Source organism: Molothrus aeneus, chromosome 3 (assembly GCF_037042795.1).
Source record: "Molothrus aeneus isolate 106 chromosome 3, BPBGC_Maene_1.0, whole genome shotgun sequence".
Lineage (NCBI taxonomy): Eukaryota > Metazoa > Chordata > Aves > Passeriformes > Icteridae > Molothrus > Molothrus aeneus.
In genome coordinates, this window is record NC_089648.1 from 69,524,302 (window position 1) to 69,550,169 (window position 25,868).

General features: G+C 41.8%; 1 protein-coding gene across 2 annotated transcripts in view; it reads right to left on the minus strand.

The window, feature by feature from the left end:
- The window catches only part of PTCHD4 (patched domain containing 4), an 83,242-nt gene that overhangs the window by 51,623 nt on the left and 5,751 nt on the right, over positions 1–25,868 (minus strand). For both annotated transcript variants that reach the window (XM_066545825.1, XM_066545824.1), the window contains exon 2: positions 6,161–6,641. In XM_066545825.1, the coding sequence (XP_066401922.1) occupies positions 6,161–6,641 (481 nt within the window). The remainder of the gene's footprint in view (positions 1–6,160; positions 6,642–25,868) is intronic.

Here is a 25,868-nt window from a genome sequence, read left to right on the forward strand (position 1 = left end):
GTTCCAAGGGTGTTTCATCACCCTTTCTGTGAAGAAATTTGTTCTCGTGTCCAAACCAAATGTCCAACCTAAATGAGATCAACACACAGAAAAAGTGCATGCAATGAAGGACTTTAAATAACCCAGTGTAGGAATGAGCCTATTTTACCACCCCAAAACCACAAAACCTGAGATGCTGAAGCCTAAGAAGTCACTCTTTTTCAGAGATGGATAAAACTTTCCAGAGATTAACACAGCTCATCCCAAACATCTACTAAGCAATTTTCCAAACAGCTCCGAGCTTTCCTATTTCTCTTTATTGCCTGCAAAGGAAATTGAGATTAAGGGGGGAACATTTGGAACACCTGGATTGGGTGTTGCAAACTCTTCTGCTGGGACTGAGGCTGGCTGAGCTGCTTTGTGCATCCTTTCTGCTGGCTGTGAGAAGGCCCAAAGGACTGGCTCAGAGATAATTTCCCCTCATGTGTTTGAGGAAAGGACAGTCCCAGTCCAGTTGCCTCTTCCTAACCATCACCACTTCAGGACATAGTTGCAGGACAAGGCATGGTGAAAGTCCAGCAAATTATCCCAGAAAGGCTTTATTCTTCTACTCAAATTGCAGGAAAGATTGTTCTTGGATGAAATTTCTTTCCCATAGAAATGACAAAATCCCACCTGCTGCAACAGGAAATATACCATGTTACAGGGAAATCAACTTTACAAATATACATATATGGCAAATTTTTAAACCCATTCATATGAATTATTTGTGCTAGATGCTCATCCAAATAAGTAATCTTAAACATTTTTAAATCTTGCAATTTATTTTGACTGTGTTTTTTTGTTTTTGTTTGGTTTTGGGTTTTTTTAATTTTTTTTGTTGTTATTTTTTTTGTTATTCCTATTTTATTATTTTTTTTGTTATTCCCATTTTTCTCTGTAAAAGTCAGAACCAGAAATTTTATAATTAAGGACAAGGTACTTCCAAGCCCTTAAAGATCTGGTGAATGGGTGGAGACATGAACTGCTGTTACATCTAAACAGCAGATTCACTGAATTTCTAAGGAATGGAGGGGTGGGGATTTATGTCAGGAGGTCTCTTTTCTCTAAAGGATTGTTCTTTTGCTCCTCATCCAGAGAGGAGGCGATGGTGCAACATGAGATTCGTATGAGATTTACTTTACTGCTGCATCAAAATGACAAACCCATAGTCTGAGTCACTCTTGAAATGTTTCTGTCACATTTGTAATCAGAAAGTCCATTGCTTGAAGCAAAGGTTAGAATACTGTAATACCTCATGTTCAGGTAAACTAGTGACAGCCTGTACTTTGGCTCTCACATTTGTCATCTGAGGTTTGAAAAAAAAATTTGTCATCTGAACTAGGACTTTTTTTTTGCAATTTTCCATGACTCTGCTGCTAATATAATACTGTGACATCTCAAATTTACTGAAAGATGATCACCAGTCATTATTTCAACAACTGCCATCTGAAAGAGGTTAGATGGCTTCTATCTGAAATGCTAATAACCGCCTGGAGTCTTGTCTGCTATTGCCTTGATTCCTCCTTCCATTTTAACAACTCTGGGGAAGGAATAATGGGAAATTTTAAGAGAATTCTGCACTGAAAGTACAATCACTGCCATCCATCTTGAGCTCATAAAACAGGCATGGGGCTACTGCTGGACACAGGAAGCCTATTTGTTCTTAAAACTTTTGTATCTCTTTGCTACATCTCTACCAGCAGTGTGGTTACTGGCAGGAGTGGCAGCAATATTGCAGTGTGTGGTAGGGCACTCAGGGAGATTAATGTTCTCTAAAGTGTCAGCCACAATCAGCTGTTCCCACAAATATCTTATGGACTCCATTGTCTGGCTTTACAAATGACAGGGAATATTTCTCACATCCACTGTGAACCCAGACTTCTAGAAACACGCACACTTTACAGTACAAAAAGCATAATTACACTATAATTATATTGTAGGTGGTTTTTTATCATAAGATTTCCACTAATCTATATAATGAAGTACTTCATGGACTGGCCAAAAATAATTGCAATGTAAAATGATGTAACTGGTACACCTGCATTTAAAAATATACAGTCAGGACCTCAGCTGACTTAAATAATTATCTCCCTGATGATATCAGTCTGGTTCCTGTGCATTAAAAAGCAGATCATGGGAGCAATAATATCTCAATTATGTAGTTAACCTTCTGGTTATATTAATTAGTGATGATTAGGCATGGGAAACCATAATTATGTCACGTACATAACACCCCTTTGAAATTGCATATGAATCTAAACACAAAAGGCAGATGTGAACATCTAACCAGGGCTAGAACAAATCTGAAACTTGATTATATGACACTCTATCTGTGTCTGAAACACAGCCATTCATGACAGCTCTGCTGATGTTAAATTTGTAGAAGAAACTGCAAGTTTTATCTGTCCCAGAAAAGAAATACAAAGTAGAACATTCTCATATTCTGATTTCACATGCAGGTTATTAAATTCTGATTAAAAAAAGAGAAATAAAACATTTAGGCCTAATTCAGTTAATAAACAAGGAAGCTCTGAATCTAAAGAAGCACCTTTGCATTAACTCACAACATTTATCCATTTACCTGGGGTATGAACAGCTAAAAATCAGTCTCCCTTGCTCCTGTTTGCAGGAGATCCTGGCAGCCAGAGAATTATTTTCAGGAGAACTTCCCAAAGATTTTCTCCTGAATGACTGCACAAATACAATGAGAGACACTGTACTGAGAAAACTTCCAAGGCTGTCTGAGGAAACTGTGGTTGGGAAGACGGAGTCAGAGAAAACAGGATTTTCCACCACTGTCCTCATATCTAACTTAAGACTGAAATTTTTCACCTTCAAGGATAAAGAAAAGCCAATCTGAGCTAACACTCTTCCCCCAGTAGAGCAGAGATGTGCTTTATCCCAGCAGACCATTCCCTCACGGCCGGACTACAATAAATACTTATGGTGGAGGTCACTCAGTCTAAATTTAGGAAAATATTAAACATTCCACTTTTCAATAGGCTTCTGTCACCTACTGAAACCTACAGAAACTCTGCACTACCAGAGGAATTGTGGATCTAAACATCCAGGCTTATTCAGATGGCAGCATCCTGCCACCCTTGCAGGGAAAAGGACAAGCCCAGAATATCACAAAATTCCATTAAAATTAATCCTTTGAAAAGTGAATGCTAGAAGAAACTGCATATTTTTGACTAAACAAATGTGCTTCAAATGGATGGTTTGCAAATGTCAGGTTGAACTGTCCCAAAGTTGGGAGCTGCCAGAATTAATGCTGCCTGTGTACTCTGCATTGTACTTGCAGGGTCTTTGTCACTGTTATTGCCTGGCTTTTTTTTTTTTTTTTTAATCTAAGTAACTTGACTTTGAAAGTTTGACTTGCAAATCTGGCATTTGCAGTTCAGGGAAACCCCACCTTGCACACCTTTTGTTCTATATTCACTCAATTACCATTTGATGTGCTGTTTGCTTTCTGCAGTGCCAGCAGCAAGGGATGCTGGTACAGCGTGGGCCAGGGTGAGTTATTGACCCACAGAATCAACAGTCTTGGGGTCTTCACTGTTTCTGCTCTGGGCTGTCAGATCAGTCCATGACAGCCAGTACAGCAGAAAACCCAGCCCAGTAAGGGCCCAGGTGAGTGAGGTCCTGGGTGTACTCTGGGCAGAGCAAGGTCTCATTAGGTGGCAGTGTCCCTTAAGGGACTAAAGGCACATGGTACTTTGCAGATTATAACCCAGTTAGACTTTGGTACGGCATTCTGCCTGTCTTTTCCTCCACTAAACTGTAAAAGTGTTGTCTAATATTTATAACCAGCAGTTCTCAAGCATTGCAAGCTGTTCTGTAATGATATTTTCAATTCAGTCTGAGACTCCTGAATGAAATTTCTGAAGAAGTTACATAAATGCTTTCTTTTTCAACCTGAATTGCATTCAATATAATATTATAGAAACAATCCTTGCAAACATCTCACTTCAAGAGAGGTTGTTTTTTCTTTTCCTTTTGCTCTTGGCAGTGGCTGTGACAAGAATGACAGAGCAAAACACAACAGAAAGTTATAAATGTTACTTTTCCTAAGACAGCAAACAAAGTCATGGACTACCAAGGTGGGAAACTGAGGCGCTCTGCTTTCAGACACTCTGACCTGTGTCTCACCCTGGGGCTGCAGAGAGGGTTTAAATTGAGGAGCTCCTTTGGGAGTGACAAGTCTGGGACCTGTCAAGCAAAGAGAATGTGCTACCCATCTCTCCAACCATCTAAAAAGAGACACCGACAGAGGAATACACAATTTAGGGAAGGTGCTTTTCATCACTTCAGGGTTTTTTCACCTTTACTTCAACTTGCTGCACAAGCAAGGCAGTGTCTTTTGGTTCCTCCTTTGGTATGCACTTCCTGACACACAAGGAAAATGTTGCCCAAATCTGATAACAGGCATGACCCTCCCTTCACTTCATCCTTTTCTCCATTCTTTGTTTCCTAAACCCACCCCCTGGCACAGGTCAGGATCCATCCATCACAACCTGGCACATTCTCTGCTGGTTTTCTTCCATTTCCCCATCTCAGCACTTTCTTTCCATCAACTCCTCTGGCACCACAGAGCCAAGCACAACATCTGAAGAGCTGGCACAGGCAGGGCAGTCCATGTCAGGGGCCACTGCCACAGTGCAGATGACTGAATTAGAGGGTTTGGCACAGCCTTGTTTATCACTATTAATGAAGCTGAACAAAACGTGCAATTCCTTGGGGTCTTTTGCCTCACTCCTCTCTTTCCCTTCTGGAATCTTGACCAGTCCCTCCATTCCACTCCTTCCCACCTCAAGTAGCTGCTCCAAAGATTCTGAGAGCAGGACTGATGAGGCCACAGCTCTGCCCTTTTGTTTAGTGACACAGATGTATTATTAGGGGCTAGATTTAATAGGAGGTTGGGATTGGGGATGCCTACACCCATGTGAGTTTTCTTAGGGGAAGATAAGAAAATATGGTATTTTGGGAGATGGGGGTTTTAAGGAAAGTATAAGACCCTTTTTCAAACCTTGACTCTGGCTTGTGACTTTGCATATTTAGTTGACTCTTACATAACACAGTACTTGTTTTGAGGACTAGAAGCATGAACAGCACTTAAGAAATTAGCTGTAAGAATGCAGAGCTCTGGCCACAGGGAAGATTCTCTGCCATCTGAAACTGAGCATGTAAATGTGTAGTGATGGGCTGCCACCACTGAGATTTTGCCCAGAGTCATCACTGGGGTTCAGATTCATGGTATGGCAAAACTCTGACAAACTTGGATGTGAGGGCACCAAACAACGCTGCCTCCATAGCTGAGCTGGGCACCTTCCCTCTGCCTTTCCAATGCAACTTCCCAGCAAGCTCATCAACCACATGGATGCACTGGAAGTGCTTGGAACCAAACAGTACTAGAAAGTAATTGATTGAAAGCAATTCTTCTGCCTAAAGAGCTGGGTATTACATTTGTTCTTGTTCCACACCTTCCCCTGTCAGGGTGCCATGCAGAGGAAATCTGTGCAACTGATCTGGGATTTCACAAACCAAGGGATTATATGCCACAGATCCTGACAGGCCTCTGTGTTCACAGCCTGGCAAACACCACAACTGTAATCTCCTCTCTGAGATAAAGTCCATCAATCTTATTCTTACACCAACCTCTCCCACTCTGCCCTTCAGGCAGAGCTCGAAGAAAAGCCCTTCTTGGGAGGGATGCTAAAATCTGCCCTTCCTTGGTACCCTCCTGTTTAACTTACTCTTTTGGCTGGCCTCCCGTCAAAGTTGGGTCAAGACATATCCATTTTGTCTGCTGAGCTGACTAGTTTTCAATAACAATTTCTCCTTCATTCTGTAACAGAGATCAATAGAACTGCCCCTCTCTCATGTTGGCTGAGATTCCAGGAAAGTAATTTGCTTTTTATTGTTGCTACTGTTTTGTTTTGTTTCCATTTTTCTTTCTTTTTTTTTTTTCTTTGTTTTTTTTTTTTTTTCTTTTTGGCAAGGCACAGATCAATTTAGAAAGATGAAAATGACTTAGACTTTCACTCAAAGTAAAATCTGCACTTTATAACCCAGGATGTAATTTACAATTCTGTCATTAAACTCTGTTAATCCTATTATTATGAAGATAAATAATTACCCATAGCGAAGAAAGGGATTCCCAACAGAGTAGAATTATATTTTCCATCAGTAATGAAAAATATCCCTGCCGCAGTGACACTGGAAATACAGATAGTGAGCACTCCCAGGAGTCCCAGGAAAGGTTTGCTACGCAGGCAGTCCTTCATGGAGCTCGAGAGGGTAGCAGTCAGGAGAATCAGCATCAGGCTCACCAAAATCTTGCCCCTGGCCAAGAGACTGGTCTGGTGGAAGTCCTTCCAGAGGCTAAAGGATGCTAGTGAGTAGAGCTGCAGATCCTGGTGATCCAGCTGCATCTTGTGCATCAGTTTACAGAATTCACTCTCCCACTTCTCCCCAATGAGGTCCTGGGTGACAGAGCCATACGTTTGGAGGTAGTAAGTGATTTGGATGGCTCTGGCTGATTTGACTCTCTGGTCCTTGCTGTTTGGCACTTCCATTACCCCTCCAAGCTGGTGGCCAATGAAACTGCTCCTTCCATCCTGGGAGAGAAAGCAGAAAAGATGAGCGTGTGGTTATCGTGCTTGTGACGTGATGCAGAGATAAACTCAGTCTCCTCTCACAGACATGCCAAGAGCTCTGCTCAGACACCACTGCACTCAATGGGAGCCTTGCCACTCACCTCACTGGGCTTTGGGATCTGTCCCTGCTCCCTGCCACAACTCTGTCTTACTCATTACAGGCTCATTTGCATTTCTGTGCTGCAGTTCAGTGGCTGCTCAGATATTCATTGCAGTCTCAGGGATTCCCAGATACCCAGGACCAAAATGTTGCATGCAAGCTCCTCACCCCGTGGGAGAGGATGAGCTTCCACATTTAACTGCTGGACAATGACAAATCTCCAATTACTACAAAAAGTTTGAGATGAAGAATAATTTCTGAATGATTTGTGATTTCTTGACACTTCAGAAATTATTTTTAAAAGTTGAAAATGTACAGAAAATGAATCCTGATTCCTCAGGATACAGACATCCACAAAGTTTAATAGCTATTCTGTCTCCAGAAAAATATAATTAAAATTAGACTTTTTGAATTGTTAATTTGAGATTTCATGGATTTATATCAGTGGCACAGAGAAAATAATCAACCTTAAACCTAAATTTAACCAGGATTTAGTTTTTTAATTCATTTCAAGAGTATAAACCTTACTTTGGTCTCACTTATTTCAGTAAATGCTAGGACATATAAAACTCCACGACAATCAGTAAAGGACATATCAAGTCCACTCAACCTCTGCCTGTTAACCAGATCAGGCATTTTTTTCTGTAAAGTTATCTGGCTCCATTTAAATATTTGGTTTGGAGTTTTTTTTTCTTTTATTGTTGGAAGGATTTAATAAGAAAAGTCCTGTGAGAAAGGTCCTCTCTCTGTAGCCACTGGTTGTAGGATAATTGTATGTGCCCCTTCCAAGACAGGGGAAGCGTGTGTTGGTTCAGAAGATCAAATCCAGTTGTAAACTGAGGAATAAGACTCAATGATAAAATTTTCCTGGCACAAGTAATCTCTTTTATCAAAAATTCTAAATCCAGGGATTGTCTTTTGCACACCAAATATTTTGCTTTCTCCCCAACATAAATTATAAGTTTTCAGATTTATTCCTCTTGTATTTTAATAAAAACATAAAATTATCAAGACATTGTTGTCTAAACTATCTTACAGCAGTGTTATCTTATATGAGATAACATCTTTTGCCTAGGCACATACTGGAATGAGCTGAAAGCTTGAATTTGGGAGAGGCTCTGCCCTCCACACGCACACATGGAAGCAGTCATCTGCAAAAGGCCAGAACCATTTGGGGGAGACACTTTAACATGTATTGCATCCAGCATTACCCATTTCTAGAAGCACCTGTGCTGCATGCAGGTCATCATCTGAAATTGCCAGACCTGCTCATAGCAATGACCCCCATCCTAAGGAAAAATCAGTGAAATGAGGCTTTATAAAATTTAGATGTCTTCCAGCATGTTGACTCATAGAGCAAATAAATATCAGAAATTGGGAGACTGTTTAAAATGTTTTATGTACTCACCTTGATTTCAATCAGGTATGTAAAGGAGGTAATCCTCCCACTGAGAAATGTCTCCCTATGCCTACTTTCATGGCAGGAGCTCACACTGTTCCCAGCTTTGCCTGCCAGAGCCCAGGGAACATGACAAAGTGCTTTTCAGAAGTTCATTTTTTTCCCTATTCCCAGTTGTTATTCCCACCAAAATAGTGGCTTCTGGCAAGGGTATCCTGGCACGAGCTGACACAAAAGGTGAACTGCAGTCTAGTGCCAGCTTCCCAAATCACCTGGAGCCTCATTGCAAATGTCACATAAGCAGAGACAGCTATCACAGAGGGGCAGCTGCTGCTGTTCAGACTCCAAAAAATCCTCATCCTCAGCATTTAATGCTTGAATCCTGTTTGGATTTTTTATTACTACTCTCTCTAAGGAGAGGTCACACCTAACACTCAAACACTCACAAAAAGTGCATTTCCAAGCTGGTAATTAAGGCTTGAGCAATGGACTCCTGGCTCACATTGGATGCAACTTTACTGCTAAAAATCCCCACTTGGCACCTCTTTGAAATTTTGGAGAGAAATTTCCCATTTCCTCAGTGTCTGGGCAGAGCTGACATTCAAAGGCTTGCAGGAGCTGCAGGATTCTGTAGCAGCACAGCTCCCAGCCCAGGCAGAGCACTGTAATTCAGGTTTCATTGATTCACTATGCAGCAGGCACCGCAAGGTTATGGGAAACTTTGTGATGACCATCTGCCTTCCCCTGCGAAGGGTGCAGCGAGCGACGGCCACATTTCAAAGGAGGCAGCAGAGCAGGCACAAATAAGTCATGTTCTGCTGTATCTCCTGTGAAACAGCAGATAACAGCTATTTTTTACACTGATGTACAATAGGGCACCCAGCTCATATGTCAGCAAAACAGAGAGTAAGCTTTCAGATGGAATCGGGGAAATCACAGGCACCGGATTGCTGTGAGGACATTTTGTCTGTTCCCTTCTTTCTGGAGGCAAATTGTTTCCTATCCAAGCAAGGGTTTTGCCTTTGCTGCAGTTAAACATGAATGTGGCACCACAGCACTTGGGAAAATGGGGCTTTTCTCTGACACAGCTCTTGGAGAATAACAAAATCAAAGAAGAGCTTGGATTGGTAGGGACCTTAAAAATCATCTTTCCAAGCCCCCTGCCATGGGCAGGGACACCTTCCACTAGTCCAGATTGCTACAGACCCTGTCCAACCCGTCCTTGAGCAGGTCTAGGGTTGGGGCAGCCACAGCTTCTCTACAGTGGTTACAATCTTAGTGAGGAAAGCAGAAGAAATATGGGGGACAGCAGTCTTCTGTTCACCCCATTTTATGGATGACAACTGATGTGTAGGAAAATAGAGATCCAGTGCTTCTAACATGAATTTCAGCACCTCCCAGAGTCCAAGACAGGGACCTACCTGTTCTTGGAATCTCATGGGAGCTTCAGAGGAATTATTCACTGCCCCAAGTCCTCTGTTGTCCTCCAGGACCAACTGAGTGAAAGAACAAGGCATGAAGGGCTAAATTCCTGAACTAAGCCTAAGGTCTGGGAAACAAAATGTGCCCAAAATGACTTGTGTAAGTGATGCCTGAAGAGCCAGGCAGGTTTTGAATAAGAATCCACATAGTTCTTCATTAAAAAAGGTGCTTTCTGCTAATTAGTACGTCCTTCCTGGCATATGCCTGCATGCTGCTATTTTTAATTTCATAACATATTTTGATGTTCCAGACTACAAACCCCTCATACTTTTACCTACATCTGTTGCTATTCTTTGATACTATATACAGAAAAACAAACCCCCAAAATAAGTAATAATAATAATTATTGGTCCTAGATGATTTTATACCCATGTATCTACAACAGAAGATGCTAATTGACTTTAGCAAGGTCACTTGCATGGTTGGAATCTTGTTTCAAATTCCCAAGCTGAGAATGTGTCCTTCTCTTTTTCAATTTTTTAAAAATATCTAATGAAGTCTTAACAGTGTCTGTTCTTCCAGATTCTCATGGCAGGTAATTCTCTCCAGACCTGAGCATTTTTAAAGATGCAATGAAATATAGATCACCTGCTGGGGCATGTGATATATCATCTAAAACAGGGGCCAAGCAAAATTCTTTGCTTCAATGGACATTATTAAATTGTTTTTTGTGTTCTTCCTCCTCTTTTTCTAGTTGCCTCAAAGGCATTTGATGTATTTAGGCTCTGAAAGGGAGGAGAATGAGAACTAAGATGACAGGCATAAACAGCTTCACCTTCCTTTCCCCCCAGCATGATGGACTTTGCCACCGGTGTCGATGCAGACCTGACCTTGCTTGTGGTTGAAAACCCAAACTCCTTGTTTTTTCAGCAGCAAGATTCACTAATTGTGAATGAATGGGTACAGAATAAACCCCTGCTATGTTTCAGGATGGAAACTTATCTGTAAATGATGCTTGAACCCTTAATTTCCTAAGAAGATATGTAAGTGGCATGGGAAGTTTGGCTTGCTCCAGAGCTGAGGGCCTCTCAGGTTAAAGGAAACCAGCTGCTCCTACTGAGCTAAATGTCTTCTGCTAGTGATAATAGTAGTAGGCACAGATCCTCTCAGCACGCAGCCCAGAGGGACACTAGAAATACTCCCTCACTACTAAAATTACCTGTGGCCTTTTTTTTTGTTTGTTTCCTTAATATTTTCAGTGCAGCTGCTGCAGGCCCAGCTCCCACTGGGGGGGCCTGTGTGGTCACTGCAGCACCAGCCCTTGGCAGGGCCTTGCCCTATGCTGGGGGGTTTTCTTTGTCCAAAATCACTCTAAGTCAGGAAGAAAGGGGCTGTAGTCAGTGCAGAGAATGGCAGGGAGGGCCAGCTGTGGGTGTTGGCACTGAGGGATGGGGTTTAGTGGTGGGCCTGGCAGTGGCAACTCAATTGTTGGACTTGGTGATCTTAGAGGTCTTTTCGAATATAAATTATTCCATCATTCATCTCTGCTCCGAATGGCATCAGCCTCCTCTGGCTTTCCTCTCACAGGAAAAAGGGAGGGTTTGAGCTATTTTTGAGAAGGACATGGCTTCTACCTCCTTAGCACCTTGCTCAGCAGAGGTTGGGCTGGTGAGGGTTTTAAAACTCTTTTCAGATCCCTGGCAACAAGGAAAGGAGCCCTTGTTCCCTACTGCTTGATCACTCTCATTCAAGTACACCTACAGGACCTTAGCCAGCAAACTTATCTCTATTTTTATTTTTCTTTAACTGCTTCCTTTCATCAGTGATAGATCATTATCAAGCTACATTATAGAAATGTTAGGATAAAGCATGCCATCCTACTTGCATGCTATTTTATCTTAAAAGCTGAAAGTGTTTGACAGAGGGCAACCAGGAAAGTCTGCTGAAATACATTGTGTGATAAACATCCTAATGAAATCAATGCAGTTGTTTCTCCCTCTGATAAGGACATTCCTACTCTACTGTAGGTCACAGAAAGTATTATGCTAAAAAACACAGAAGTTGGGATGAAGCAAGTTGCTTTTCAGCCAGCTGCCAGTTTTCAAGGTAAAAAAGTAATAAAAAATTTAAATCCCCTTTCATTTAGGGTTTAACATATTGGGCTGCTCATGTCCCTTTCGGCCTCACTGAAAATCTTTGGAGGAAGATTTTTTTTCTCTTCAATCAGACTGATTTTTCTGTCCCTGTCCCTAGTACAGTTATGCATAGAGACCTTGTACCAGTCGATCCCTGTTGCACAGCCACCAATTACCAAAAATTCTTGCAGCATTCCTTTCCAGAGCAGAGCACATAATGCTGATTCATGTCAGCATTTTCCCACATGTTTTTATGTACGACTTTTCCTGCCCTTGCAGCTGTGTAGGTGCTCCTGCACTGTTTGCTGTGCAGCTGTTCTGTAGTGATGAAGGATGGAGGGAGCATCCAGAGCAGGTGAACACTGAGGGCAGCACATTTGAGGTAGAGCTACACCTTGTCTGGCTGGGAACAGGGACAGAGCATGGCCTAGGGATCTGTTCACACACCAAAAATGAATTGTATGAAAGTGGCATGAGAAGTTATCCAGGAAATAATTGTCTGACTCTCTGCTGCAATAAAGAAAAATTCATTTATTTCTGGCTACTCAGCAATGATGAAGCTCAGCTCACCAGCTGGCCAAGAAAATTTGGTTTATAGTCATTGTGAAGAGTCAGGCACATCTAAAGGATGATCTACTCCATCCTGAGGTACAGGTCAGAAGCAGATTTGTTCTCTGCAGTTGCCTGTCTCTCTCCCCTTAAAGCAGAGGCATAAGATTTCTTGAGACTTGACCCCAGATTTTATTATGCTAAAAAATCCCTGACCTGCCTTGTCATTCCTGGCTCACGCTGGCCCCTTCACAGACGTGTACTGCTGGTTAACAAACCCACAGCCCTTCAGCCCCTTCCCAGGGAAATTATGGGCTTCTAGGGTGATTTTTAAGTGAAAAAGAGAAGTACACAGAGCACCCAAAAGGGAGCCAGAAACATCTGACACCTCTTTCTAATGACTCTGGGCCTGTACCCCTACCCTTAACAGCTTTCTGTTTCTAGTTTTTGATAAAAGAAGCAAGAACAGATGAAAAGTGTTTCAAGAGACATATATTGTAGTGTTAATAGCAGAGAATAAGAGAATGGCCCTAGAAGTAAATCAAATTGTGGAAGAATTCATAAGGGTGCAATAGCAAAGTGTGACTGCTGTTAGAGAGCTTTTCTCTTTGGAGGAGCTTCTGGCAGTGGACAGGCTGCTTCTGAGTGGTGCTCCTCACTTTGCTCCTTCAGTGTCACCCTGTCAGGTTTTTTGAGAATCATAGTGTGATCAGGTTTGGAAGGGACCTTTGAAGGTCACCTGGTCCAACCCCCTGCAATGAGCAGGAACATCTTAATCTAGACCAGGTTGCTCAGCCACATCCAACCCGGACATGAATGTTTCCAGGGATGGGGCTTCCACCATCTCTTTGGACAAGCTGTCCCTGTGTCCCATCAGCCTCAATGGCTGTCAAGGCAGGGGAAGGACAGAAGGGAAGGAAAAAAGGTTCTAACTTCACCTTCTGCTTCCCTTGCACATCCCTCTGAAAAGAAAATACAAGATAAGCTCTCTCCCTCCTACACCAGTTTCACTCCACTTCCCTCCTAGACTATATTTCATTCTTACATCCTTTGCAACCCCCCTTCATTCTTTGTCTATCTTCAAGCTCTTTGTTGCCCAACTGATCCCTTCACCCACAAGGTCAGATTCCCATTCAGTCCATCTCATATCCCATCCCAGCTCCTTTGGGAAAAGAGGAACAGATTAAGTGCCCAGCAGAGCTTAGTCCCCAGCTGTCCTGAACAGCACCTGTGCACCCAAGGACACAGTGGTGTCCTTGAAGCTGATGAGCAATACCCACGTGGGCTGTGATCTTTCTTCTCCCTAGGTGGGAAGGGTGCTGGAAGATGGGGGTGTCACCAACAGCACAAAGAGAACTGCAAGGACTGGGGGATAATTTTGGGCTACATCTGGTCTCTCTGCCTTTTTCTTCTCTGCCCTCCATCAGGAGCAGGACACAGGCACAGCAGTGAAACAGCTTTGGCATGGAGTGTTCAGGCAGGTGAGCTGGTCTCAGCATCCCAGCCCCATGAGATGGGTGCAGGGGTGAAGGGCACAGCTTTCTTTGGATGCCCAGCAACCTGGGGACGCTGGGATGGCTCACTCAGGAGGAATGTGGGTGACTCAGAAAGGTTTGTAGGTGACACAAGTTCACCTTTCACAGGAGATCTGTGTCAGCAGGACCTCTGAAGTTGCAGGTTACCCTGGGTGTGTAAATCTACCAGGTATTAAAACATGATTGTCCTCTTGTTTCCAGCAGGCACAGAGCTCCTGCTCCCCCCTCACCATTTACTGACCTTGGAGTTTCTGCTCTGCCCTGCCCAGGATCACAAGCCCTCAAGGCAGAACCTGGGGACCAGCCTCTGCTTTTCACAGCCTGTTCTTTACCAGGGCAAAGGTAAGGCTGCATCTGGCCCCTAAGTCCTTCAGGATGAAGTATGATGATGAAAGTAGCCAGTGCAGATCAGAACTTTTGCAAGGAGATGCCAAGTGGGGGAAATCCAAGCTCCTGCATTGCTTGGTAGAGCTGTGACTGTCCACCTATGCAAACTGAGAAAACATTCAAACCTCTGCCAGTTGTTAAGCCATGAAAACTGCCCAGATACAATTAAAAAAAAGAAAAAGGTGCTGGTTTCTGTGGTCTTGCCCACAGCTACTCTTCATCTCAAAAGATTTTGCTTGTGCAAACACAGGAATGAATCATTGACAGCAATGCCTCGAGGGAATTGCATAAAGCACCAATATTTGGATATACACAGTTAACACTGTATTTAAACACTCTCACTGACATATGCAGGAATGTCAGTGAGAATGCATTTACTGTCTCTCATGTTTGGCAGTCTCTATGAATCTATATCATGTGTACTTTTAATCAATAAATACTCTATATTAATTCCAATTTCCTCCACAGCTTAACTGCAATATTAAAAATGTTCAAAGGAAAGGAAGAAAATTACGAGTGTTAAAAAAATAAGAAGTGTTTTTTCAGTGCGGACCAGTGGTCCATCTAGCCCAATTTTCACTCTCTGTCCATTTCTAAACTATGATGCACCAAGACAGTGTCTTCCACAATACAGATGGAAGATGCGTTTGGGAGTCTCAGAGTATTGTTGATTTTCCAGCTATTCAACAAAAAAGGAAATGAAATTACCTACTTGGAAGGAGGAGGAGGAATAGAACTGTTCAATTTTTTTAAATAGATGAATTCTTCTCATAAATGCAGTGATTTGAATTATATTAGCAACAAAAAGTAAGCAAATGAATTAATGAATTAAAGCTATCTTTGTACCCCAGTGAAATTCAACAGTTTTGTTATCTCAAGAGGGTCTTGCATTTCTCCAAATGGAGTAAACAGGACAACCCAAATTATTTCTATCTCTTGGGAATATTTAATCTTAAGATTTCTTGAGGTCCATGGAGATACAGGTTAAACAAGACCTTAATTACTAAATTAAAAAGACAGCAGAATACACCAGAAATATAGAAAGCCTTCTTTCTTGTCTTCTATCCATATCAGCAAAAAAAAGGACAAAAACTGCTTGAAAAACTTCATCCCATACTCCATAAACCCAAGCTAAAGAGATTTGGGTGGATGAGAATGGGATCCAGTGACTGTCCCTGACAGGAGATTCTAAAGAGAGGATACAGATTTTCACTGACAGATTTGTGGGCCCTCTTGCTTTGAGAGCATCCCACCTTGTGCCTCTTCTAATTGCTTTCCTTACACCCCTTGAAGTCCAATACACAGAAGAAATAGGAAGAAAATCTGCCAGAAAGTGAAAGGTGTTGGATTTGCCTGGTTTTATTACTTCATTTAAAGGAAATGTTAAAAAACAAACAGCAGAGAATAACAAGTGAGCAGTAAAGCAGATCCACAGGAATCATTTAAGCTTTTACAATCTGAAGTTTCAATAATGACACAGAAAAGGGTGCTTTTTTTCTTTTTAAATTATGTTTTATGTTGGCAAACATCTCTTTAATTTTATCTGTCTCTGCTCATCCTCTTTTCTCCAGGGATCAGCAGCCAAAGTACTGAAACACTGCAAAAATGTTCTATCAAAGGCAGGAAGAAAAGAAGTAACTGAGAATCAGACAGAGCCAAGTGTGATGTGGCAAGATTTTGAGGCTAGAATAGTTTTGAGGTTAATTTACAGGTAACTGGATTAGATAAACCCAGCCTTTGAATACAAGATGCTGCTGTGCTCTTATCCAAGTCCTAGCAGGGACTTCTACTCTCACAATGCTCAGTAAGATATAACAAGGCACTGCACAAAGCAGATACAGTTGAGGACACTTAACACTTCTAGCTGAAAATTCCTCTTTTCTAAGAGATAATTAATCAGTTTCCCCTTTTTTTTTATTATTCTCGAATTTGGCATTGTGCAGCAATTTCTCTACCGTGAAGCATCCCTCCCTTCTCTCCAGAACACACTGGCTTTTAATGAGTTTGGCCATTTGTTAGCTGGAAAGAGCCAAAAAAATGTCTACTTTCAGATGCTTTCCTTTTTTATTCTTTTTTATTCTTTTTTTTTTTTCATGGTGCTGGACAAGGATCTGGGAAGGGGAAGTGGGAATGAGGCATTTAACTAGGTCTGTGTTTATGCATTAAAATCTAACTAAAGCTGGGGTTCTGCTAACTCCCACCCAGGGTACTTTTGAATTCAGTACATTCATAGAGGTTTTTGACACCCACATTTGAACATCAGCAGGTAGCTTTTATATTTTTAAATTATAGCTCAAGATCACCTTGGAATGTGTTCCCTTCTTGGTAAAATCTTGTGTTCTTAGTAGCCCATAGAGATGAAGGTGTTGTCATGTGCAATCCTCTAACAGGTCTTCTTTAATTTTATCCCATTTAAAAAAGGAAAGCCTGTGGCATGATGGCAGGTAATACCACATCATGCCATGGCATCAATGTGAAATTGTTCAAAAACATGTAGATGTGGTGTCTGGGGACATTAATGGTGGACTTGGCAGTGTTGGGTTAGTTGTTGGACCTGATGTTCTTTCCAACCTAAATAATTCTATGATTCTCCACTTTGGGCTTCCCATTGGCTCTCATCACTGCAGAGCTCTTACACTGGAAGTTCACCAGCACTAGGAGGGTTGGATTTCTGTATTTTCTCAGTCATACTCTGTGGGAGAGGGTGTCTTGCACTGTCTCAGCACAGGGCACATTGCAGTGGTATACCAGTGTTACACAACAGTGTGAGACAATCAGGAAATTTTACATCATCCCAAACCCTTCACCTAGAGATTGCAAGGGGTGCCACTGAGCAAGGTCTGCATGCCTAGAAAATTATCTCAATGCAGCCTCTGTGCTGTGGAGGACTGAGATGACACAGAGAAAGTCCAGCAGATGCTGAGGTCTCAGGTCAGACGATAATCATTGGTCACCAGTGAGGTTCGGCAGGGCCCAGGACCCTGCTGTGCAAATACAGCTGGAGAAGCTGCCCATGCTCCACAAATCCTCCCATTCTGGTGCTGGACTTTCTTTAGTAGCTGTATTTCTCAGTGTGAGCTGGTGATGCTGGTCCCTTTCCTCTCTGTCCTAAGCTTGCATCTCTTCCCTGCCAAGCATGGGAGCAGCTGCTCATGTGGTGTGTGGTGAAATGGATTGGGGAAATAATCCAGGCTTATGCAAACTGAACAGGAAGGGAAAAAGAAAAAAAAAAACAAACAAATAAAAAATGAAAAAACAAAGATTTAATCCCCTCATTCCCTCCTTACTGCCATCTGACAAAAGGTTTCTTTAATTTTCTCTGCTCAGACCCCCTGGTCTGGTGGTGATATCAGCTGTGCCATACCTGAAGGTGGCTGTATTTCACAGCTGAGTATTTGTCCTTACTCTGGATACACAATCTCGATTATCTTCAAGGAGAGTTTCTGATTTGGATGTGCCTCTTCAGCCAGAACAAAGCATGAGAAGCCCCAATTGAGGCTCTGAGATCCTGAGCCAGGCTGTCTAACCAAGGCACCAGGTTGGGAATGTCAGGACTACTGTGAAAATGTCAGGACTACTTCACTGGCTGCTACAGGAAAACAGGGCACCTCTGGAGGGCAATTTTTATCTTAAATGGACTGATTCTCATTCTTAGGGATTTTAGTCCTCCTAAAGCATACAATACCCCAAAGCCAAGTTTATGTACCTTCATAAAATGCTTGAAGTTAGGTTATGTCTGTTCCTAGATGTATAAGTTAATGTAGTGATGCTGTTAAGAATGAGCACAAGATACAAAGTGAGATTAATATTTAATTACTGTGTATAAGCACTTCTGGAGAAATGCAGAAATTCTCTGTAAATAATATTAACAACCATATTTTCAACTTTTCAACTATTTCAGATGTTTCCTTACAATACATCAAAGCTTTTCTCCCCAAATATATATTTTACAATTACTGTAATGCCATAGGTGTTAAAAAACAAAAAAGGTTTTTCAAAATCACCTGCTGTACAAAGTGATTTTTCAATTTTATATTAGTATAGTCTATTTGGAAGGGTTTTGGTTCTGGCAGAACAGGAAAGATTGGACTTTTAATTATAAAATAAAAATGTTGCAGATGGTGGGACCTTGTGGTATCTAGCCACCTTTGGATTTCAAGCAAATATTTAGGGAAAAATTCTGATAGTGTAAGCCAAAGAGTAATCAAATGGTAAAGCACTTCCAGATGATGGAATTTCAGCATTTGTCTTCTGAGCACTCTGCAAAATCTCTGTCTCCCTGCTGCAATAAACTGCCAATATCTGGCAATCTATTTTGGATGAGGATGGCATTTAATTCCAGTTCCTTCAGTGGGAGCTAATTCCTTATTCAGATTAATGTATTTTAGTTCTTTTGCAACTGTCTAATAATAATTTCCAAAAAGAGTTTTTCAAAGCCCTGCCAGAGATTTGGGGTGAGAAGAAGTTGCAATGGACTTGAGAAGCAGCCTGGATTTTCCCTGTGAAATTATTCTAGTAGGTTTTTTTCTCATGTCAGGGCAAACACTAATTATTCCCTAGGATTTTTGGAAAATCTTCATCTGACATGAGTCTCTTCTGTTAAGATCTCTAGATTTAGCATATCCTCATACTTCAGAAATTTCATGGAATTTTTTTTTGGGGTGATTTGAAATAAAAGTATAGTGGCATTCATTCACATCACCTAATTTTCACCATCTGAAAGGTTAATGCATAATATGAATATTATTTCTCTGGTCCATAATGTCTTTGAATGGTGAGTTTCTCCTGTCCTAATGTAGATGTTTAGAAAAACTGAAATTAATTACTCCTGCAGATTCACCCTTCTATCCTCTGTTTGCACACTTTAGATTAGATGCTGAATAGGAAAGGGCTCATATTAGAGGAAAGAGATGTGTTGTTATCGTGACTCTCTGCATGAGCACCCACAAATTGCTCCATCACAGACCCTCATTGGAAGGGTCCCAGCCTGACTCTGAAGACCAGACCAGGTCCCATCCACTGCAGCAAAGGCCCTGATGTTGTGGACAAAAAGAGGAGAAGAAATGGTCTGACCCCACAATTATTTTCACAAACATCACCAGCCATTTCCTAGACAATCGTTCTGCAATCATGCTCAAGTTGGACAAGAAATAGGATATGATCCAGCTGAATATTTCATAAGTATCCTGTTCAACTAAGTTTTAGGACTGTCTGCTACCATAATTTTCCCCTGGCACAACCAGAATACAATTAAGAAATGACAAAATTCAACAGGGACAAAATGGACCAATTTGTGACATTAGGGGTATGAGGATTTTCAAATTTGAAGTGCTAGGGAACAATCAAACAATGCACAACATGGCAAAAGGACTTTTACAAATCATCCAAATCCAAATCAAATCACCCATCAAAAATCCACAGTCAGCACAAAACTCCAGAAGAGGACTTGTTTCATTCTAGAAAGGAACAGAACAAAAGGAACAAAGAGAAGCAAAATTCCATCAAGGCTTCCCTGACAATTTCACACATCCTCTGCAGCCTCCAAAGCACTGTTCAAGCTCTATACAGGGAGCTGTGTGTGTCCTGCTGAGCTTGATCTGCAAGAAGGTGAAGGAGAAAGGAGAACATTGAGTACTGAAATGTCCCTACTTGCAAAGCAGTGTCAGAGTCAGAGGTAAAAGTAAGTGCCTTTTCTCTGGGGGTTGCAAAACCAACTTCAACTTCAACTTTGTCTTTGACCTTGGTCATGTCATTTAAGTGCTGCACCTTCACTTTGAGATGGGCAGAACTCAGCTAACATGAATCAGTTCCAAGGGAGGAGTCTATGTTGCCCTTTAGGCACCAGAATGCAAACAGAGCTCTTCAGAAAATTGTATTATTTTCTGCTCATTTTTCTAACTGCTCTGGATCTGTCTGTGTAAATTCTGTGACTCAGCTGCTGCTGACATGTCCTTCTTGCTTAATATTATCTGTGAACTTCACTTCTGTGCAATTCAATTCCATTTCCTGATAATTAATAGAGATGTTAGATGAGACCAGACCTAACACAAATTCTCCAGATACCCTGCAAGATACCTTCCATAAACTTGTTATATTATCATTTATCATGATTCCTCGTTTACAATTTTCAGCCAGTTTCCAACCCACATGACTGATTTCCCATCCAAGCCAATATGAATTAATTTCTCTATTAGGGTTTCCTCATAATCCTGCACAGGCCACGGAATGGGTTAGACTGACCTTATAAACCTTTTATGTGTTTGACCTCTTGATGTTACATGGAAGAGTCTCATAAAACTCCAACAGCTCTAAATTTCTCAAGCAGCACCACAGCCCTCCTTTATGATGGGAAAAATCAATGTAAAGGAGAAGTCACAGCAGAATATGAATTCTTGAATGCATAGCCCTGCACCAAAACCACCATCCAACATCCCAAACTGCTCCTTTACCAAACATCTGGAATGTTGTCCTTTGTGTTTGCTGTATCCTCATGGAAGCAGCTGTGGGAAAAGGCAATTCAAATTGTTTAGGTGTGAACCTGAGTTTTTTGAGTTTCATCCTGGGCTATTCCCTATCCTGGTTATCTTTTCTTTAGCTGCTCTAAAGGAAATGAAAACACATCCCATTCTGCCTTATTTTTCTGTTATTTTTACTATTTTAAAATGTAATTGGGTTTTCCACAATGGAAGTATCAGAATAGCTCCTAAAGGAGCTTTGTTCATATCTGTTAAGTAGTGACAAATGATCTGTTTTAACTTGCCTTTTGAGGTGAATGTTGTAATGAAAAAACCATGGATCATATGCAATTACAGCATTTGACATTTATATGAGACAAATTTCCCTTCAAGGATGTCCTCCTTCTCCCACTTCCAAAATCCGATAATTAAGGCAAGAAGATGGTAAAAGTTGTAAGGATACAGGCTTTATTCTTTTAGGAGTATAAAAAAAAAAAGCCACCCTTTTCTTTAGAATTGAATTCTCAAAACCAAAAGTGAAACGCTTTATGAGACCAGGGGAGCTCTTAAGCTTGTCAAGCTTGTGAAATTTATTTTAGGGTATATACCTAAAGCCTAATGCTTGTGCTAATCTTGAAGCCTGGGGATAGAAAAGAGTGGAGAGACATTTGTAAATCTTCAGAAATGTTCGCATTTCTCTGTGGGTGTCCCAAATTTCTATGCCACTTACAATGACAAATCTGTTGTGCATCCACTGGGTGACCAGTGTTTTCTACATGCAGTTGGGAAATTAGTTATGGACAGGAAAATTAAGGTTAGTTAACAAAGAAACACCACTGTAAGAATATTTATTACCACATATTCCAGACATTCCTGAAGAGAAGTGGGTTTGTCATGTAGATGCAAAAGTCTACATGGTGAAATCTCTTTTGAGGGATGTTTTGTGCTTATCTGTGAATAAAACCTCACTCAAAGAGTCAAGAACATGAACAAACCGAACTGTAAATTTTAGGGGAAAAATGCACATGAATATTTCCATGTTGCATCTACTTGGCACTGAATTTATTAATGTATTTGTTTAATGTATTAAAATCTGCACTAAGAAATCATCCTGGAAAATGATTACGAAAAAGTTGATTTATATTGAAGTCACAGATTCTGCCAAAGAGATGGAATTGCATAATGAAATACTGCTAACAACATCTTTCTTCTTAATGAACCACACAATTTTTTACAAACTAGACGGGCTTGGAAAACTGGAAGCCAGAATCACTTGTCCCATCAATACAGTGCCTTGGTCTTCAGTGTAAAACTGCATTAACAAGAGCCGGAGCACCCTCCTGGTGGGTAAATTCATGTGCAGGGGCACTGGGCTGTGTCCTCAGCCAGCTGGGTGACTTTATTTTGCTGTGATTTTCCTTCCCTAAAGTTTGAATATAAGAAAAAAATTTCCTCTTAAAGTGACATTGTTTTTTTTCCTCCTTTATTTTCTAATCTAAAGTATAATGTGAGTTTTGGAATAATTTTGAAAGACTACCTAGAATGACCCCTTTTAATACAAAAAACCAGGAACATTTTGTTAGGGCATGTCAAAATGAAACTGTGGGGACCTGTCCTTATCCTTCCATCCTTCAAAATGAAATTAGGTGCAGGATGGACATTGTTTCAAAAATGCTTTTGGTTTCAAGAGTACTGTAACTTCAGATAGAAAAAGATGCAGCTGAAGATTTTTGGGCCATCCCAAAAAATGGGGTTATGCAAAATTTAGTCCAGGTAATTCAACATTTAGAACAGAAGCACCAAAACCCTCCATGGCCACTGCTGAATCATAGCACCCTTTAGGAAGATGTTGACTCGTATGTAAAAATGCACCATGCATGTGGCAAGAATAACACCTGCCCATCAGGCTGACAACACTCGTGTGACACTGGTGGAAACAATTACACAAATTGTAAGGGAAGCTTTTCTTTCTTGTTTCAGTGCCAAACTTGGGCATGACGGCTCAGTGCCCCAGAACCAGCCCTGCAGGTGGTGTTTATCCTTACATATTGTGAGAGATACATGTCAGGTGTTTGGGCTTCCCTGTGGAAGTATTAACTGGGGTCTCCGAGGCGTCCCATCATTAGCACAAGGAAATAACTGTGGCAGGCTGGAGATGGATCTTTAATCCTCTTTGCTTACACTGCATTGCACTAGGAGTCTCAGTGGTGTCTGTTGCCTTCAAAGGTGTGGGGCAGGAAGGCAGGACTGCCCTTTACCTTCTCAGATGCCCTTAGCACAGACAAGCAGGCTTTAGGGTTTGTATAATTTTTAAAAAAGAATTGGTCTGCAAGACACCAAAATACTTGCCATCATACGTACCCAGGAAATGTTACACAGATGTAGTGCCAACTAATTTTTTAGCTATAGATCATTATCAGACCAAAACTTTCTGCAAATTCTCCAGCTAGTGACATGCCAGTCTCACAACTCATGCTCACCCAGCAGTTCCCTGTCTGTGATGCCAGTTTGCTGGCAAGAGTGGACTGGAGGAGGGAGTGTTTGATAGCAAAACATAAAACCAGGGAGAAAAGCTGATCTGGCCAGCTCACAGCTGTGAAGGCTGTCTGGTGTCTTGCAGAGCTGCTGCTGGCATGCAGGAATGTTGTTGTGTAGGAATTGCCCACCAATGTATGAGTGGTGCTAAGGAGAAGAAAAAGAACTTCAGCAAAATTTCATACCAGGGCTGCCACCAAAAAAATGATTGCCAGTTTGCCCTTGAGCTGATCCCACAGTAAATCTTTTTAGATGGAAATCTTCCTGCTGCCACCAGCTCACCCTTGCCAGTGTCATCAGAGATCCCCAGCACTTCACCTTAAGCTCCTGCTCTCGAGGGGCCTGACCAGTGTAAAAGTGAGGCCAATTTACACCCAGTGAGTCCAGGGCTAGGGCAGTGACATGCGCCACTGCATGGGATCATCTCTGCAATGCTCAGGAGCTCGGTCACTGCTCTCTCCCTTTGTAGGATGCTTCACAGCCTCACTTCCAAGAACTTCCTTTACTGCCTATTCTCCACATGAGCACCTCACCCCTGGGCAGGTAGGACAACAGAGAACAGGACAAATACAGTGAGAAAAAGAGGTATAAAAGACTTCATAGCTTGCTCCTTCAGCATCTCATTTCCTTCCCCTCTCCTTTCCATCACTCAGAGTGTCTGCTTCCCTGCACTGTTGAAGATTCTCATTTGTGTTTAAAGCTGTTTCACAGCTCAAGTCCCAGCCATGTCTCACTGTTTGCACTGTGAAGGGGCAGTGGATGCGGGGCCTGCATAAATTAAAAGCTTTCAATACAAATGCGAGATCACGGTGTCCCCAACTCAATTCACGTCTCTTGGAAAACCAGTAGGTGGGTTCTTTTGTAATAACCGCTGCATAGAGGTTTTCTATCTCAGTGTCTGAAGAGATTTAATATGGGTTTTGCTCTTAGATTACTGTTTTACAAACACCTATCCCAGCTTCATTTTTTGCCCACTAAGATATGCCTGTAAATGCATACCTACATGGATGCTAAATAATGTAAGAACTTCTTTTTGGCTATATTTATCAGTCTAATTTCATCCTTACAAGGTTCCTATGACTTCTAACTTATATGAGGGTCTCCTCTCCTCTCCTCTCCTCTCCTCTCCTCTCCTCTCCTCTCCTCTCCTCTCCTCTCCTCTCCTCTCCTCTCCTCTCCTCTCCTCTCCTCTCCTCTCCTCTCCTCTCCTCTCCTCTCCTCTCCTCTCCTCTCCTCTCCTCTCCTCTCCTCTCCTCTCCTCTCCTCTCCTCTCCTCTCCTCTCCTCTCCTCTCCTCTCCTCTCCTCTCCTCTCCTCTCCTCTCGGAATATGTCATGCCTTCTTTACTAATGCTAATAAATTTTATTCTCCTGCCTCTCTGGGTGGTACCTGATTTTTGTTTTTTTTAATTTTTGTTTTAATTCTTGTTACAGATACCAAGAATACCCATCTGTTGTAAAACTGAAGACAGAAGTTCAGAGCCCTCCAAGAGCTCACACAGCCAGTACAGTAGGGGGCTACAAAGACCTTTTGGGAAAACACAGAGATGGCTGTTATAGGAAGACATCACATCAGTGTAGAAACATTGGCAAGCCTTAACAAAATATTAAGTAAAGGAAATAAATGTTTTTTTATGTCCACAGAGGACTTTTTAGAAAAATGGCAAAGTTCTGCTGGGCTTTCTCCCTTTGGCAAGCAGATGACATTCATCCCAGATCCCCAGAGATGAGCCATTATCACTAGCAGAAGGGGTTTATAATTGCATCTTGCTCTTCTCTCCTCCTAAACAACCTTCCAATTGCTTCTTTATTATTATTCACATCAAGGCCTGGCACTGCACAAAAGGCCATGTCCCCCTGCAAGTGCTGACAAAAGTAAAAGTGGAATAGCTGGGAGGGAAAGGCAGGAAGCAGACAACCAAGGTCATCCAAAAGGTCAATGGAGAATACTTTCCTTGCAGTCTTCTACATGGCCAGAGCTTTCAGCTATTGGATGGGAAGGAATGAGCCCCACACCCAAGGAACTTGGTTTCTACACCCCTCATCAGCTGAAGGTGGAATGTCCCTCAGAGACTGACAAGGAACTAAGCTCTGAACTGAAGAACAACAATTGAAAAAGAACACCCAAACACTCATTCTTGCTTTGCTTGGTCTCTGCTGCCTTTCTGCTGCCTTTCTGCTGTTTGTTTACATTGGAGTGGCTTATCCTGGTACATGTTAACCCAGTTTCATGTTCCCAGTGTAGTCAGGGCTCATAGTCTGGCTTTGCTTTACAGGAGGAGAGTGTTACCTTAATGCTTGGCCTATCTGAGCCGAGGCAGAGACCTTTCCTAATGTACTAAGCAAAGGGAGGAGTGGAGAATTCTCCTAAAATGCAAGGAAACACTTATTTTCTTGCCCAAACTGAGCAGACAGGATGCCTGATCACATCCTCAAAAGCTGATATCTGCAGAGCTATCTCCCAGCAAAGGCACAGCTCCACCAGCCCATCCAGGTGAGGAGGGTCAGGAACCCTCCTCAGTGCTGCTGGACGGTATGGAAACACAGTTGGAAGGGTAAAAGTGTCTTTTTTTCCCTAAAGTAGTTTCCCAATCTGTGAGCCAGAAGATGCTCCTGGGCTTCAAACATTTTCCACTTGCTTTCATGCTACTGAGCAGTTATTCTGAGCTCAGC